General features: G+C 48.6%; 1 protein-coding gene across 4 annotated transcripts in view; it reads left to right on the forward strand.

Moving 5' to 3' along the window:
- The window catches only part of ctnnd2b (catenin (cadherin-associated protein), delta 2b), a gene marked incomplete at both ends in the record, with an annotated part of 118,659 nt that extends 102,920 nt beyond the window's left edge, over positions 1–15,739 (forward strand). For all 4 annotated transcript variants that reach the window (XM_080010941.1, XM_080010942.1, XM_080010943.1 and 1 more), the window contains 9 exons: positions 2,986–3,168; positions 5,590–5,769; positions 6,294–6,444; positions 9,184–9,421; positions 10,819–10,903; positions 11,101–11,227; positions 13,638–13,766; positions 14,750–14,826; positions 15,476–15,739. In XM_080010941.1, the coding sequence (XP_079867067.1) occupies positions 2,986–3,168; positions 5,590–5,769; positions 6,294–6,444; positions 9,184–9,421; positions 10,819–10,903; positions 11,101–11,227; positions 13,638–13,766; positions 14,750–14,826; positions 15,476–15,739 (1,434 nt within the window). The remainder of the gene's footprint in view (positions 1–2,985; positions 3,169–5,589; positions 5,770–6,293; positions 6,445–9,183; positions 9,422–10,818; positions 10,904–11,100; positions 11,228–13,637; positions 13,767–14,749; positions 14,827–15,475) is intronic.
- Positions 15,740–16,626: the final 887 nt, after the last annotated feature.

Raw genomic sequence — 16,626 nt, forward strand, 5'->3', positions numbered from 1 at the left:
TATTGTGTGTGTGTTTGCATGTGTCTGTGAGTGTGCGTGTGCTTTCCGTATGTATGCGTACATCCCACTTTGCATTTGAACATGGTTTCGTACATGTATTTTTGAGACAGCCTGTTGTCCCGTGTGCGTGTGCGTGTCTGTGTGTGTGTGTGTGTGTATGTTGTGTGTATGTGGGTGTGTGACTTTCAAGCAGGGCCTTTGTTATCCATGTCGGCTGGTTGAGTGGGGGGTGGGGTGCGGGGCAGGGTGCAGGGGGGTGGGGTGGAGGGGGGTGGGGGGGGTTAATCCACAAAAAACCTTCAGAAGATCAAAGTCCATGTCTGTTGTCTGCATAGCAGCTCACAACAATGGGATTAGCAAACGCCCAGTGTGCATATGTGTGTGTGTTAGTGTATGTAAGTATGTGTGTGTGTGGGGGGGGGCAGGGGGGAGGGGCTACTAGACTCCCTAACTTCTCTTAAGAAAACCCTATTCACTTAGACACCATCTTTAAGGCTTACGAGACAAGATCTATATATATATAATGTATATATACTGTATATCTACAGTATATAACTGTATCTAATGTTCATCCATTCACATCACCATCAAAGTGCAAAGATAATTTGTGTCTTCCAATGAACAATGTAGGCTGACATCCTTTAGGATCACCAGGAGTCCTTGAGAGCGATTAGAATCAGAAAATTTTCACTTGATCCAGCGTTAAGAGAAAAGCTCCGGGCGACTGCTACGCAGTCGAGCTGCGATGTGTAGTGCAGTGGGGCCGCCGCGGTCGTCGGAGAACTTCTACTTGAAGAGCTCGTTTTTTGGCACAAAACGGGCTCGGGCCGTTCGGACGGAATTATCCTTCAACATGGCATCTACGCATGCACCATCCAGTGCTTCGTTTGGGGGTGAGATTCACGACATTCAGGCAACATGGAACTTGGAATCACGATGAAGGATATCCTGGCAGATGATGGTAACACAAACGTGTGGTGATTGGCCAGTTCTATGCGAGGAGGCTCTGCCCCTTAAGGGCTACACTCCTATTGGTATAATATACCAATAGGGGCCCTTAAGGGGCCCTTAAATTCCTCCGCTACGCGGAATGGAGATAATAGCAGAGCTACTGAAATACATCACATGCGTTCGCTTCAGCCAATCAGGATGGAAAGCACAGCCATACAGTATATAAACCACGGAAGTGCCTCCCTCGTCCTCTTTTCCAATTCAGCAGCAACTGATACGCATTAGCACTCTAGGGGGAGTGCAAAAGTGTTAAGTTCTTCACTCTGAGGTCAAGATCACCGTTTCACGCCAACATTTGCGGGTTGACCCGGGTTTTTTAAACCCGGGTAAATCCGTTAAAAATAGGCGACGGACATATCCCATTGCCAGGAGAAATGCCCCGCTGGTCGATAAGACATATATCTTATCGACCCGGCCAGCAGCAGCGACGTCCAATCTAGCAACGCTGGCGGCTTTGCTCTCCCACCTGTCGGTCAACAGGCTGGGAAGCGATGACGGCCTCCGAGGAAGAGGAAGACTCCAAGGCTTGCGCGGCCGTCCTCCACCCCGCCCAGGCCCAGGCCGCATGCGTGGGCTGTTTCCACGACGCTGTCCATGGACAGCCACAGGCATCTCTGGCTGAACATGAGTCGGAGAAGACAGCTCTGCTCAACGGGCCTATCTCGGAGGCTGTACTCTGTCGCAGGTCGGGGGCTCGGGAGCCTCTTTACCTGTTCTGGGATGTCCTCTGTTGGCCTGGCGCCTGAATGGCGCGGGCTTGGACTGTCACAGGCTGTAATATCCAGTATTGTGGGTTCTCATGCACAGTGCACTTCTCTGCTCTACGTCCCCTTATGATGCAGTGTCATGTATAGTATACGAGTCTCTCATGGACCAGCGACGCACAGGGTTCACCTTTAGAGTGTACGCAGGACCAGGATGTGCGGGAGGAGTGACTCCACTGTTGTGTCCCCCTGTTGTGCATGCTAATTCGACTGCACAGCTTCAATACCGTTGTCAGAGCAACTGTTTTTGTGCTGGGGAGCGGCCGCACTTCTATGGCAGAGTGCGTGCGAGTATATCGCGAAGGCTTATGGGTCAGCGGTTCGGGATACACCAACTGTTCTCCATGCCCACTCCACTCTTAGGTGTTGCAACTTCGACTGTCCTTTAGGGGCATCGGGGCCCAGGACACTGGTGCGGCAGCATCCTGGTTGTCGGCGTCCCCGTTTTGTCCGTTTCCAATGGCGTGACGTTTCCACAGGGTCCCTTTCCCAGTCAGTGCTGGGAAACTTAGGGAATGTTTTATTTCACGGGACACTCAGTGTTCTGTTGTGTGTCTGTGCTGTGTAGTGTAGTGTTAGTTGCTTCCCATTGGCCCTTCAGTGGGGCACGATGGATTGCCAGGGTCGTGTTGTACGTAGATTACATTCACTGGCAGCTTTGGCTGCTTCAGCATGCATCCTGGAACATTACCCACTTGGGCCGTGTTCCGGTCCAGCAGGGAGTAGAGTATCGGGGGTCTCCGCCCCTAGTATACTAATAGGAGTGTAGCCCCTAAGGGAAGGAGCCTTCTGACATAGGACGAGAGTTACTGTAGTTTTGATACTACAGTTCTATGAAGGAGGCGCGGCCCCTTAGGGTTTAATAACCCACTGGACCCCCATCACTCTTGCTGAATTGGTTTCAAAGGACAAAGGGTGCACTTCCAGTAGTTCCGCTACACAGGTTGGAGATATAACAAAAGGAGAGTAAGATACGCCTCCTTCATAGAACTGTAATTACAAACCTACAGTGACTCTGTTTTATCTGAATCCATGTCTTCCACTTGGTATAACCGTTTTTCTAGTCAAAACTGATGGACAGATTATCAATGATCTCGTTGATATTAACGTCTCTGTCCACCGCCATAGGACAGAGACGTTTCGCCTGCCTTGAATCTATTTCTCCTTCATCGTTTTCATGCCCCTCCCTTCTCCCACTTCTTTGCTCCAGACCATAGAGAACTGTGTGTGCATCCTGAGGAACCTGTCCTACCGCCTGGCCGCAGAGACCTCCCACAGCCAGCAGGGGGGGTCGGAGGAGCTGGACGGCCTGCTGTGCGACGCCGGCGGCAAGGACGCCGAGAGCTCCGGGTGCTGGGGCAAGAAGAAGAAGAAGAAGAAGGGCCACGACCAGGTGGGGCCCGAGTTTGGGGAATGTTTGTTTTGTTTGTTTTTTTTGTTTTTATTTGTCTCTTTTTTTTTTTTAAAGGGTTTTTCTTGTCGTTTTCTTTTTTCTTGGTAAAGGTCGAGTTTGATGTTCAACCTCTCCTTTGTCGTCTTATTACGCAGAGACACTCGCTCGGTTCATCTCCGGTTCACTGTCACGGTCTCAACTGTCTCAAAATGTGTATTTACAAATGCATCACGTTTCTTTTTCTTTGATATGCATGACGGATTTGTCTGCACTGCGTTCGCTGACGACGTTGACATCCACCTGCCACGGTCATTATTTCAAAGCTTCTGTGCAGACTGGAACTGTAACCTGCAGAGCCAAAAAGACCTCACATGCATTGTCCCTTCTCTAAACCAATGCGTCCATGCCATGTGCATTTAAAACAGTGGTTCGCAACTGGTCTGGCCCCCAGGATCCACATCTGTCACAACCTAATTTATGTATTTGTTTATTTTAATTGTATTTGTTTATTTATATTTTATTGATCAATTTATTTTTTTATATTATTTTTATTGCAATTCAAACCCATGACCCAGATCTGGACTGGGACCCACCAGTTGAGAAACATACTACACAAGTTGAAACTTGACATGAATGTGTTGATAAAGAAGCACTATCTCTGTGCTTGCTGCAGGATTTTACTTTTTCTAAACCTTATGTTAAATATGCAAACTAAATGTTACTGCTGTCAGGAAGTTTTTTTGTTTTTTTTACCTTGAAGAAAACGCCACAGGACTGTTTAATCATAACAACATGTTCTGACCTCTGGGCCTCTCAAAACTATTTGTTCGTATTTAAAAAGGAAAACGTTTAAACGTGAAAACAAATAATATTTATACGGACGCACAGGGCTATGCACATCCTGACTGCATCAGAACCCTTGTTTGGGCAACTATCAGTTGCGGATAAACAGGATTTGTATGAAACGTGTCAGGCGCCTTCTCTCTCCCTCTCAAGGAGAAGGTTTAAATTCCGGTTTATTATGTCGGAGATGACCAAAAAGAAAGGGCGCGGGCTGGCTGCAGTCATCTCTCCTCATGCTAATAAGCAATCAGCGTCCATGTTGGTCAAGTGCTTCCCTTTCACCGAGACGTGTAGTAAAGCAGCGTGGAGAAAAGAAACACCAGCAAATTATTCGCTGGTGTTTCTTAGGTGTTTGTAAGTCGCCCCGTGTCTGCGTGCACTCCTTATTTTATGTTGTTGATTCCAGCGGCGCTAAAGGCGAATTTATTCCCAATTAGGACGAGCGTCAGTCGCAGGAAGCGGAAAGAAAAGGCGAGAGAAAGAGAGTAAATGAGCCGGGGGTGGCTGCCTCTCCGACTCTTTTCTGGCTCCCTTTTCTTGGGTGAATACTCGAGCTCTTTGTGGAACCCTGGCAGGGCCGACAACCGCACAGCGTCCCCTCGCGCAAAGAGGGGGCCCAATTCACCGCCTGTTCATAATCATAATGCACGACCCCCATCCCTCCCCCCTCTCCCCCTCCGTCTCCCCCTCTGTCTCCCTGCACTCCAGTGCAGCTGCGGGCCATTACCGTCGAGGAGGGACTCAAGAGGGCAAAGCTGTGTCTTCTGTGGGGAAATCGGGGGAGGGAAGGAGGTAGGAGGAGGTGGCGGGGAGGAGAGGAGGGGAGGGGAGATAGTGGGGAGGTGAGAGGAACCCGGCGGAGGAGGAGGAGAGGAAATCACAGAGAGGGGGAGCGGAGGTGAAGAAGAGACCAGCAGAGCGTAAAGGTGAAAGTGGAAGGGGCAGAGCGAGAGAGAGAGAGAGAGAGAGAGAGAGAGAGAGAGAGAGAGAGAGAGAGAGAGAGAGAGAGAGAGAGCGGAGAAGAAGAGAGCTGTGAGTGATGCGATCGGGGGAGAACGGGGGACGGGCAGGTCAGGATGGCGGAGAGTGGAGTAAATCTTTAATGTCCCCGATGGGCTGTAACAATAAAGAATCACAATCGGAACGTTGGCCAAGTACGCTTAGACATACAAGGAATTTTTACTGGATCGCAGTTCCCTACAGAGCACACGGTGAAATGTAAAGAGAACAACATGTACAGTTGGATCTATAATAAACAGTATTTACAGTGAGTGCAGCAGGTTAACGTTACGGGTCATCTTTGTATTGGCAAACAGCTCATCACTGCCATTGCATTCCTGGTGGGGTACATCTCCATCGGGGAGGGCTGCGGAACGGAGAAGCACGCTTATGACATGGTTAACCGGGATCAACGGACGCCATGTGGTATTACTAAACCGTGACCTCCATTTTGGGCTGGGTGGTGTGGCCGAATTTATCTTTTTTTTATTTTTTATTTAAATCACGTGGCTACAGTTTGCCGGACAGCGTGCACGCATGACCAAGGCCTTGCGTCGCGTTGCGTTTCTCCCCCACCAGTGGGACGGCGTGGGTCCGTTCCCCGACTCGGCGGAGCCCCCCAAAGGCATCCAGATGCTGTGGCACCCCAGCATCGTGAAGCCCTACCTCACCCTGCTGTCCGAGTGCTCCAACCCGGACACGCTGGAGGGGGCCGCCGGGGCGCTGCAGAACCTAGCTGCCGGCAGCTGGAAGGTAAAGGTGACTCGGACATTTTCTCTTTCTATCCACTCCATAACCACAAGTGCCTTCCATTCCGTCTGCTGATGAGCGCCCAGTCGCTGTATACAAGGACAGTGATTCTCAACTTCTTTCAAATCAAGGACCCTCAATTTGATAAGCATTGGGCCACAGACCCCATTGGATCGCCAATCTGGGATGATTTTTATCAATAGATATGATTTAGTCCAAAATGAAATGCAGAGATATAGAGATACCGATAGTGAAACTATGATCATTTCTGGACATTCTCTCAATTATAAATTAAATAAAGGTGAAGTTAAACTATGAATCATTTAAATCATCTGATTTGAATTTTTGATTCCGCGATCAGGTGGGTCGAGAAAGCTGCAAAACTCTCCCGCCTGCCACAGCAGGGGAACGTGTGTGTGTGTGTGTGTGTGTGTGTTTTCCGATGCATATTTGACTATATCGTGGCTTGAAAAGAATCGCTGACCAGACTTATTTTTTCCCACCCTTCGCCGCACCTGTCCCCACGCTCCCAGTGGTCGGTGTACATCCGTGCTGCGGTGCGTAAGGAGAAGGGGCTTCCCATCCTGGTGGAGCTGCTGAGGATAGACAACGACCGGGTGGTGTGCGCCGTGGCCACCGCGCTCAGGAACATGGCGCTTGACGTGAGGAACAAGGAGCTCATAGGTGAGAGGCAGGCGCACAGACAACTCGGGTGGGGAAAAAAAAACAACATTTAAATAGTAAAGTATTGCTCCAAAACATACCTCCGCACAGGCGTTCTATTGGTTGAACCCCTATAATGTCAAAGTAAGTAAATAAGACAGAGTAGTAGTTTTTGATTGGATTATAACAGTCTTAACAATAGTTGACAATAGGGCTGTTACAATAATACAATTATAATTCTTGATTGTCATGAAAGTAATTATTAAAGTAGATCATAATTATGTAATGACATCATAATGGCTCTTATGAAGAAGAGCCCCTTTTTGACATTGAATATCGGAACATTAAAATTCAGCCACGCAGGAAGTTTGTCCTGATCACAACTGATTGATAAACACTTCATTCTGATTTTATTTGCTGCAACATTTCTGACATTTGGCTTTAAAGTTCCCCCGACGGGGATGGATCGTTCCGACTTTCCAAAATGATAGCTGATCAGCTCAAAGAATTGTGAACGGACGTCCGCGCATCCCTCGCAATGTGGACCCAGCAGGAGATGGGGACGTTTAGATAACAGTGTCCTTCTTAAATACGTGAATACCCGCCAAACAGATCAATATACATCTCCAAGCAAAGGGAGGAGTGTATGGTGTGTGTGATGGAGCGCGGCGGCGAGTCCTTGGTTTGTCGCTGAAGACTCTCGTGGAGCGCTGTGTGTAATAAACTCATCCTGTTGGTCCTCGCTGTCCCCATGGCAACGGCTGCCTGCTTCCCTCCTCCAAACACAAAGCTCTGGGATGGGCTTACGCATGAGAGAATTAGGGTGGGTGGGTGGGTGGGTGTGTGTGTGTGTGTGTGTGTGTGTGTGTGTGTGTGTGTGTGTGTGGGGGGGGGGGGGGGGGGGGGTGTCCGTTCTTTCCTGTGTACGCGTGAGAGAATTAGGAGTGTGTGTGTGTGTGTGTGTGTGTGTGTGTGTGTGTGTGTCCGTTCTTTCCCGTGTACGTGTGAGAGAATTAGGAGTGTGTGTGTGTGTGTCCGTTCTTTCCCGTGTACGTGTGAGAGAATTGGGGGGGGGGGGGTGTACGTTCTTTCCTGCATACATGTGAGAGAATTAGGGGTGTGGTGTGAGTGTGTGTGTGTGTGTGTGTGTCCTTTCCTGCGTACGCGTGAGAGAATTAGGAGGGGTGTTATTGTATGTGTGTGTTATTGCGCGCGTGTGTGTGTGTGTGTGCCCTCTCTTTCCGGCGTGCGCATGAGAGAATTAGGGTGTGTGGGTGTGTCTGTTATTTCCTGCCTATGCGTGAGAGAATTACATTGTGAGTTTGTGTCTGTGTCTGCGTGTTCTTCGCTGCATATGCGTGAGAGAACGGGGGTGTGCGCGAGGGTGTGTGTCTGTCTCAACGGTGTGTTTTACTGCCTCAGGACGGATGTGTCTTTATTAACAGAACATTGCTTCTTGCCCTCCATTTTGTTGTGGTAACAGGATAAGCTGCACAGTACAGAAGTGGATCCCCGGAGCCCCGCAGAGTACAGTAGATGCCAATACTGTGTGTGTGTGTGTGTGTGTGTGCGTGTGTGCGTGTGTGTGTGTGTGTGTGTGGGGACTGTGGCAAGAGAAAAAACAAAACCGGTTTATCTCTCAGTGTTCTCTCTTGTTCTGTAGATGCTGGATGGTAGCTCTACTCTGTCACGCAGTGCACATAAAATTGCTTTCATTATCTTATTCCAGTAGAGGGATGTTCTTCATAAAGAATTATATTGTGATTTTGATGTTCTAGCGCATAGGGGCACTGTGACACACAATTCTATTTTGTTGTTGTATATGTTATCAATCCCTCTGGGGGAAATGAGTTCTCTGCATTCACCCCTCCTAGTATCTGATTTATCTAGGAGCAGTGGGTTGCCAGTTAGGGTTTTAAACCCCCTATTTCCTTCTAAATCAATGTACACTTTAACGCACACTTTCCTACGGGTAACTATAAAAAAAATGCTGAAATACAATAAACCATCGGAATAAACAGTCATCGCCGCCATAACGTCATGGAGACTGATAATCCTTGACTACATTTCCCGTGAGGCCACGCTGCTGAAACCAGACAACCCCGTCCAATGTGACCTCGGGGTCGGCACCCCGGGGTGGGGTGTGAGATAATGGAGCTGATCCTGAGTCTCAAAGACTTGAATCGATAGTTAAAATTTGTATGCCATTTTCGCCTCAAGTTCTTTCTTATTTTTCGCCGTACCGCACATATTTCCCAGTCCCTCAACCCCTTCACCCGATCTCGGGAGAAAAATTGGGCAAATAAACCGAATGCAAACGGACGAATCTTGAGAGAGATACATTAATAATGCAGCAGACTAACACACCCCCACTCGTTTATTCACAGGAAGCGGTCCTACCCGATTCGGTCATGGAAAAGATACGCCAATACACCTATTTACATCATTTGCATATGCGCACATTTCCATATCCTCATACACACGTCATTCACACTCCACACGCACATTCATGCACGTACTGTGTGTACATTCACACATTTTTAGTCCATGTTTTTTAGTCAGGGACAAAAATGATGAAATTATCAAAAACGATATGACCCGGAGGGGAAATCCGGTGTCGATGAAACGTTGGTTTATTATGGTTTAATCGAGAAGAACGGACGCATGATGCAAAGCGAGGCCGTTCACCGACGCTGTGAGGCCCAAACTGACGCACGTCTATCCGCCTGTCCGCCTGTCCGCCTGCCTGTCTCTCTGCAGGTAAGTACGCCATGAGGGACTTGGTGCACCGCCTGCCCGGCACCAACAACAACAACAACACCGGCGGCGGCACCAACAGCTCCGGGCCACTGAGCAAGACCATGTCGGACGACACCATCACGGCCATCTGCTGCGCACTGCACGAGGTCATCACCAAGAACATGGAGAACACCAAGGCCCTGAGGGACGCCGGCGGCATCGAGAAGCTCATCGGCATCGCTCGCAGCAAAGGAGACAAGTAGGCTTCAAACGATGCATGTCGTATCTCGCGTCTCCGATTGTTCCTTTTTTGTTTGTTTTATACACATACAGTGTAGAAGTATCGGGGTGCTGCGTTGGGTTGTTAGATTTGGGTGATCAGAGAACTTTCGATGATAAATGATCTCACATTCTGGAGAGACCGAACGAGGGAGAAAGCGAAGAAAAACAACAGAAAATAAATCACTCTCATATCATTGAAAACGTATTATTGTAATTTGTCCTAATTCAGGGTATGATGAGCATATGTACAATTCCAATTTTCGTATCTCTTGGTAATCGTCAGTACAAATACGCGTTCATGATCATTTATGAACGACTCAAGTCCAAAAAATAATAATAAATAATCATAACGGCTGTTTTGAAACCGCGCAGAATTCCCACATAACATCCTCCCAACACATCACCTCAAGAAACCTTGGCTGCTTGACAAATGACTCGGCTGGCAGGACGAGCGTGCAAACCGGAGCGTCATTAAACTGCCATTTTTCCTCGATAACGACGCGGCTCCTGAGACGCTGCGGCGCAACTTCCAAGCTTTTCCGTGTCTCCACGCAAAGGGACGCGTCTCTCCCTCTCCGGCGTCTCGTTTACCAAGTCCTTTGTATGTTTTGTGGATACACATTCTTTGATGTCATACTCTGGATTTATTATTTATTTTTATTTACTTTTTCCCTCCAAATCTTTTATTATTTTCTTTCAGTTATCAACAATCACGTTCAGGATGGAGCAATTGAGATTTGTTACAGCGCAATTCATTGAAATGATATCTTAAAATAAAAATAAACCTAAATTAAATTAAATAAAAACACTCTGGATTCCCGGTCGCCTCGGGGTGGTGTGAGTTGATCAATTTAAACAAATGGGATGAATATAAATAATGTTATCTGTAAACTTATCGGGTCCCCTTTAAACCTGGTATTATCATCCATCCAGATTGTTGTTGTTTTTTTTTCAATAATTAATTATAAACGCCAATAAAACGCTTCACTCAACAAATGAGCTAAATTATAATGTTATATCCACACTTTCAAACGGTGATGAACTTTCCTGAGATAATGAACAGGACGTTTTAAGATTGATTTCAAAATGTCAACATTTGAAGTATTTTTAGATGGATATTTATATTGTTTATATCACACAAACTGGCGGAAACTTCACTTTGTAAACAAAAAGATGAGGGCTGTGAAAGACAGATGCGCAGTTTACTAACAACATCAACACGGAACTCATTGTGCTCACATTTAATGAGAGCCTCTTGCACGGCTTCTCGGCTTGTCTCGTGCCTTGTCTCGACAAGCGCGACGCCCCAACGCGACGCCGGTTTGCCGGCGTCACTGACGTGCCAAACATCTCTCTCCTCTGCTGAATCCCCAGACACACGCCTAAGGTGGTGAAGGCGGCGTCCCAAGTGCTCAACAGCATGTGGCAGTACAGGGACCTCCGCAGCCTCTACAAGAAGGTATTCCGGCCCGTCGCTGAAACACCAAAACGCCAACACCGAAACCCGTAGACAGAAACACCAGGAAACAGCAGAGAGCGTTTCAGTTGTTGTCTTTTTTGACTGTATCATGTGTTTTCGTGCTGCTTGTTGCGTGTTAAAAGTGAGTCGATGTCACTCCCCGACCCTCCCCCCCCCTGTGGCCTCCTCCTCCGCAGGACGGTTATTCCCAGTACCACTTTGTGGGCTCGTCCTCCACGATAGAGAGGGACCGACAGCGGCCGTACTCCTCCTCCCGCACCCCGTCCATCTCCCCGGTGCGGAACTCGCCCAACAATCGATCAGGTGGGTTTGGACCCCGTGGCGCTCCGTCAAGCTCTTCCCGTCCGTCCTCTTCCACGCCGCCATGCTTCATACACACTGCACAGTGCCCTCACACCCCCTGACTTTAAAGACAATTATCTTTTCACCTGTCCCTCATGGGTATTATGTGGAGAATAAACGTATTATACGCATTTCAAATTAAGGCTGTAACGCAAAAGGTCATCTGCTGTTCCATAGAAACCTTAAAAATCCGCGAAGAATATTATATGAAAGCTTTCTGAATGGGTCATTGGTGTTTAGAATCGGTGTACTTGAAATCTGAGACAATTCAAAAAAGGGGGGTGAATGGTTTTCAACAAAGCAACGACCATAAGCAATTATATGTACATTATATGTTTTTTGCTGTGCTGTTTGGAGATAAATCATCAAGACAATTATACTATTATGGCACCGAAACATTTTAGTACACACACAGGCTGACACCCAGAGCCACACACACACACACACACCAGGATATCACAGTCATTTAACAAACCAAACAGAAGAGGAACACACTGCGTGGGTCTCACTTTTGAATGCCGCATTAGAGAGCGCTTTTGAAATTGGTTGTGTAGAGCAGCGATAATGCATCCATAAATCAATGTTCGCCTTATAATAACCGTCAGGGAAACCATCGGAGGCACAAAGAAAAACGGAGGCTGCTTCACACAGACATGATAGCTTTGGGCGAAGCGCTCGCCCCGGCTCCTTGTGCGTGGACGTTCAGAGCCGGTCCAACGTCAGGGGGGCGACCGTGGAGCCACATGGCTCTGGATCAATAGCGGGGCCTCCATCAAAGAGCCACGCAGAGCCAACACATTTTCCTGTTACTGACCAGCAGTTGGACATTTAGCCCTTTATCCGCGCAATGGATTGCTTGATGCCGGCTGCAGAAACACTATCATACAGGTCGGTCCTAACCGCGGGGAGCCGTGATCAACTATTTATTTTTCTATTGTTATCGTAATATAAAAAAAAAATCTATCTGAATATTGTGTTGGAATAAAACAAGGATCATTTTGCCCATCTAACGCCATGTGCTGCGATCGGACGCCACGCTTTTACCAGTTATTTTAATGGTTCTATTCTTCATCTCTTCATTTCTTCAAGCCTCTTTCTTCTTCCAGCCCATTGCTCCTACACACGTTCAGCTACAAGGATGGGTTAATGCAGAGAAATTGCAAATTTCCCCGTTATGGGACTGATTAAAGGTATAAAACAAAAATTTAATAAAATATATTCATGTGTTTGTGTTTCCTTCGGTAAACCTTTTATTTTATTTTTTTTAAACTGAGGAGGCGCGTTTGGGAAAGCACAAGAAACAAAGATAAAACACACAATTTGAATCATTCATTTTTTTTTTTTGCAAGATTTTCAATATTGTGTTATGATTCGCTATGTATCGGCCTGTGTTGCCCCGATGATCACGTCCCAAAAAGTCTCCATCCTACCCCTCGTGGTTTGACCGCCGCAGGTCGCGCTCCGGCCCTTCCCGTCGGGTGAAGCGGTCGTTTTGGGCGGGGTAAAAAAAAAGGGGGTTTATTTCTGTTCGGCGGGATGCGCGGTGGAGCGGCAGACAGAGCGGGGCGACAGACACGGGAGTGTAAAATGGCCGGCAGGTCTGGCGGGGGTGATAATGAACGGAGCGCATCAGACTTTTCCGTCCGGCGGACACTGAACATATGGCGCTGTGGTAGCCGAAGGAGTAAATGAATTAGCTCCCGTCTGCGATGAAGGGGCGGGGCGGAAAGCAGGAAGAGGAAGAGAGGAAGAAAAGGGGGAAGAAAAAAAAAGAGAAAAAACATGGTAATGGACGGGGAATTACAGATTTCCAGTAAAGACAGGTCTAGTGAATGGAGATGGAAGAGGGACTATCGAGAGAGAGAGAGAGAGAGACGCAGGCCCCAGGAGAAGAGATGACTCAGTGTTTATCGCTCTGAAGCAAATCTTGGTGCAGTCGTAGTAGATTTGTGTGGTGTTACACACACGTGCATTTGTGCGCAACACACACACACACACACACACACAAATCAACACACAAGACGGCGCTCGGCGACACCTCACCTATGGTCTCTGACGCGGCGCCCGCAGAGGCCTGGGTTCACGCGGTCTCTGCGGCCGCGGCGGGCTCCACCTTGAGTGGGTCGGGGGCGGGGCCCCACTTTCCCGGGGGTGAAGTTTCGGGCGTGGGGTTGGAGCGCTGGGTGACGGCGCCACACCCTCACGCCGGCTTGCCGTGCGTCCTAAACGAGTGGGAAAGAGGTCGGGTTTGCAATTTACAGGAAGTAAACTGTGAGCATCCCTTCAGTCGATTCTTTCTTTTTTGTGTCTGAAAGTATATATCATTGATTGATGATATTCTGTGTGTGTGTGTGTGTGTGCGTGTTCCCAGCGAGCGCTCCCGCCTCCCCCAGGGAAATGATGGCGCTGAAGGAGAGGAAGGCAGACTACGAATCGACGGGCAACGCAGGTTACCACGGCAACAAGGGCGAGCACACCTCCAGGAAGGACGCCACGGCGGGTAGGGGGGGGCGCGCACACACACACACACACACACACACACACACACACACACACACACACACACACACACACACACACACACACACACACACACACACACACACACACACACACACACACACACACGTCATTGGTTGTTACTAAATGCTGATGATGCACTGTACTATGTGGAGAGGCCGAACCTCAGCTGTCAGTCAACACAGCAACGTGTCACTGCCTCTAGGGGGCGCTGCACTGGCTCAGTTGTTATCGGGGACGCTGGAGTCTTCGCTCAAATTCTCTCACGATTTCAAATTTTTTTTTTTTTTTTTTTAAAGAACGCATTGGAACAAGTGCAGTAGTTTATATCTCCATTCGTTTATTGGGCAATATTATTTACTTATCTCAGTATTTCTTGTTTATTTTAGTATATAATATATACTATATTTTATTCACTTGTTTCTTTTATCGTGGGGGTTTCACACGCATCTCACCAATTCCTCTGTGTTGTTTCTCTGCCTTGGTCTGATGTTCCACTCCCTCCCACACTTCATCACCACGGTTCCCCTTCAGGAAGGATCCCTTTTTCGGGGACCTGTTCGGTCAAAACCAGGCCTTAGGGACATAAACAATAAAAGTTCAAACCGACGTCAACATGAGTCCTCATCAGACTGCCAGAGCTACAACTACGTTACTTCCACGTGAAATCAAGGCTCCTACACGGGGATGTGTGCGGCGCCTCCCGTTATGAAGGGACCGTCCTAAGCGGCCATGTTCCTTTAAAAACGCATCCAAATCGGAAGCGTCCGCGCCAGTGAGACTGGCACGGTGTCCTTGACGCTGGGAAAGAAAGGACTGTACTTAGTGTCATCCTGAAATCCTTAATCCTACTCAAAGAACACACACACACACACACACACACACACTTTATTTATCCGAGGTAAAAAGGATTTCTTAAATGTCTGTGCATTTTGTTTTTCCTCTCTCCGCTCCTTCCTTCAGGACAAATCTCCGGCGGCTCGTCAACACTCCACCGAGGGGCGTACGTGTCCCCGACGGACGACCTCAAATACAACCAGGTGAGACGTTCACTCTGTTTACTTTGCCAAAAATAAAGAATCTGTTGAGAATTAAACTACCACCCTCTACTCTACTTTTACCCCATTATACTTCCTTCTACTCTACCTCACTATCCTCTACTCTACCTACCTCTACTTCCTTCTACTCTACCTCCATCTACTCTACCTACCTCTACTTCCTTCTACTCTACCTCTACCTCACTCTACTCTACCTCCATCTACTCTACCTACCTCTACTTCCTTCTACTCTACCTACCTCTAAGCGACCTCTACTCTACCTCCACTGGGATGGGAAATTTCCCTTATTTTCAAATCCCAGTGTTGACAGGTATGCCCTCTACTCTACCCCACCTCTACTCTACCTCATATTCCTCTACTCTATGTACTCTATGTACTCTATGTACTCTACTCACCCTACCTCTTCCTCTATTCTACCCTCCCCTCCCTCTACTCTGTAGGGAATTGACAATTTCATCAACATCATAAATATATTTTTTCGATATTTTATTATCTTGGCAAAAACATCTACGGTGTAAACATGAAGTTCATCAAAGTTTTGCCCATTATTCGACACTTATCTGTTCATCTAAATGTGTGATGTTGATAACTAGACCGTGTGGGTTGATGCAGCACTATTTCCCCCCGGCAGCTCTCCTCCCAGGGCCTGCCCTCAGAGCCCTACCCGCCCTTCCAGAACCCGCCGCCCGGCGGGGGCAACTACGACGAGCAGGCCTTCTACGAGGATCAGGTGCACACGGGAGGAGGGCGCCCCCCTCAGGCCGACATCAACATGCACCTGCAGGGCCTCAAGTCCACCGGCAACTACGTGGACTTCTACTCGGCATCGAGGCCCTACAGCGAGCTCAACTACGAGACCAGTCACTACCCGGCCTCACCGGACTCCTGGGTCTAGGAAGCGGAGAAGAAGGGAGGGAGGGTGGGGGGGCGGGGTGGAGGTGAAGAGTGGAGATCGGAGGGACGGAAGAGGAGAGGGTGGAGTCTTGAAAAGAGGAAAGGAGGAAAAAGATGAAAAGGACATTTTTTTCATCGAGCCCAGCCCCTCCACCCCCACCCCCAACCCCTCCCGTCACCTCGACGCCCCCCGCCCACCCTCACCTCACCCACAAGCCTGGATTGTCCTGAGTCACCTGGGTGGTGTTCAGTGAGGGAGGTGGGAGGGTGGAGGGCAGTGAAGGAGAAGAAATGAGTAAAAAAAAAAAAAAAAAAAAAAAAAAAAAAAAACACAAAACAATGCCCCCACCCACCTGCCTGCCCGCCCCGCCCACCCTCAACTGTTTAAAAGAGGGGGGGAGGCAAGGAGTCAACAGATGACAGCCATGCATGTGCATGCACCACCAACACCACCACCACCACCACCACCAACAACCACAAAACTACAGTCGGTGATACACTACCCTCCAACCGCGTTTAGTTTGCACTCAACGAGTAAGAGGAGAATACACGTGGGGGGGGGGGGGGGGGTCGACGAACAAGAACCTCCACCGGGTCCGAAGGATAGAGAATGTAAAAAAAAAAAAAAAAAATAGAAAAAGGTTGAAGGTCGGCGAGACGAAAGACAGCTGGAATGTAGAGGAATGAATGACGGCGCGAGGCGGAGTGAGAGCGAGAGGAAAGAGGAGAAACTGGCAACGAGATGTGACACGCTGAAGGACGACGGGGGAGGGGGAAGGCGGAGGAAGGGACTCGTCAAGGAGGAAGGTTTTGGCGGCGGCGAAGCGCCAGGAGGGCGGGGGGCGAGCAAGGGGGCGGGGCGTGTGTGTACATAACGTGGTTTGTAGC

The sequence above is a fragment of the Zeus faber genome, assembly GCF_960531495.2.
Source record: "Zeus faber genome assembly, chromosome: 12".
NCBI classification, from domain to species: Eukaryota; Metazoa; Chordata; class Actinopteri; order Zeiformes; family Zeidae; genus Zeus; species Zeus faber.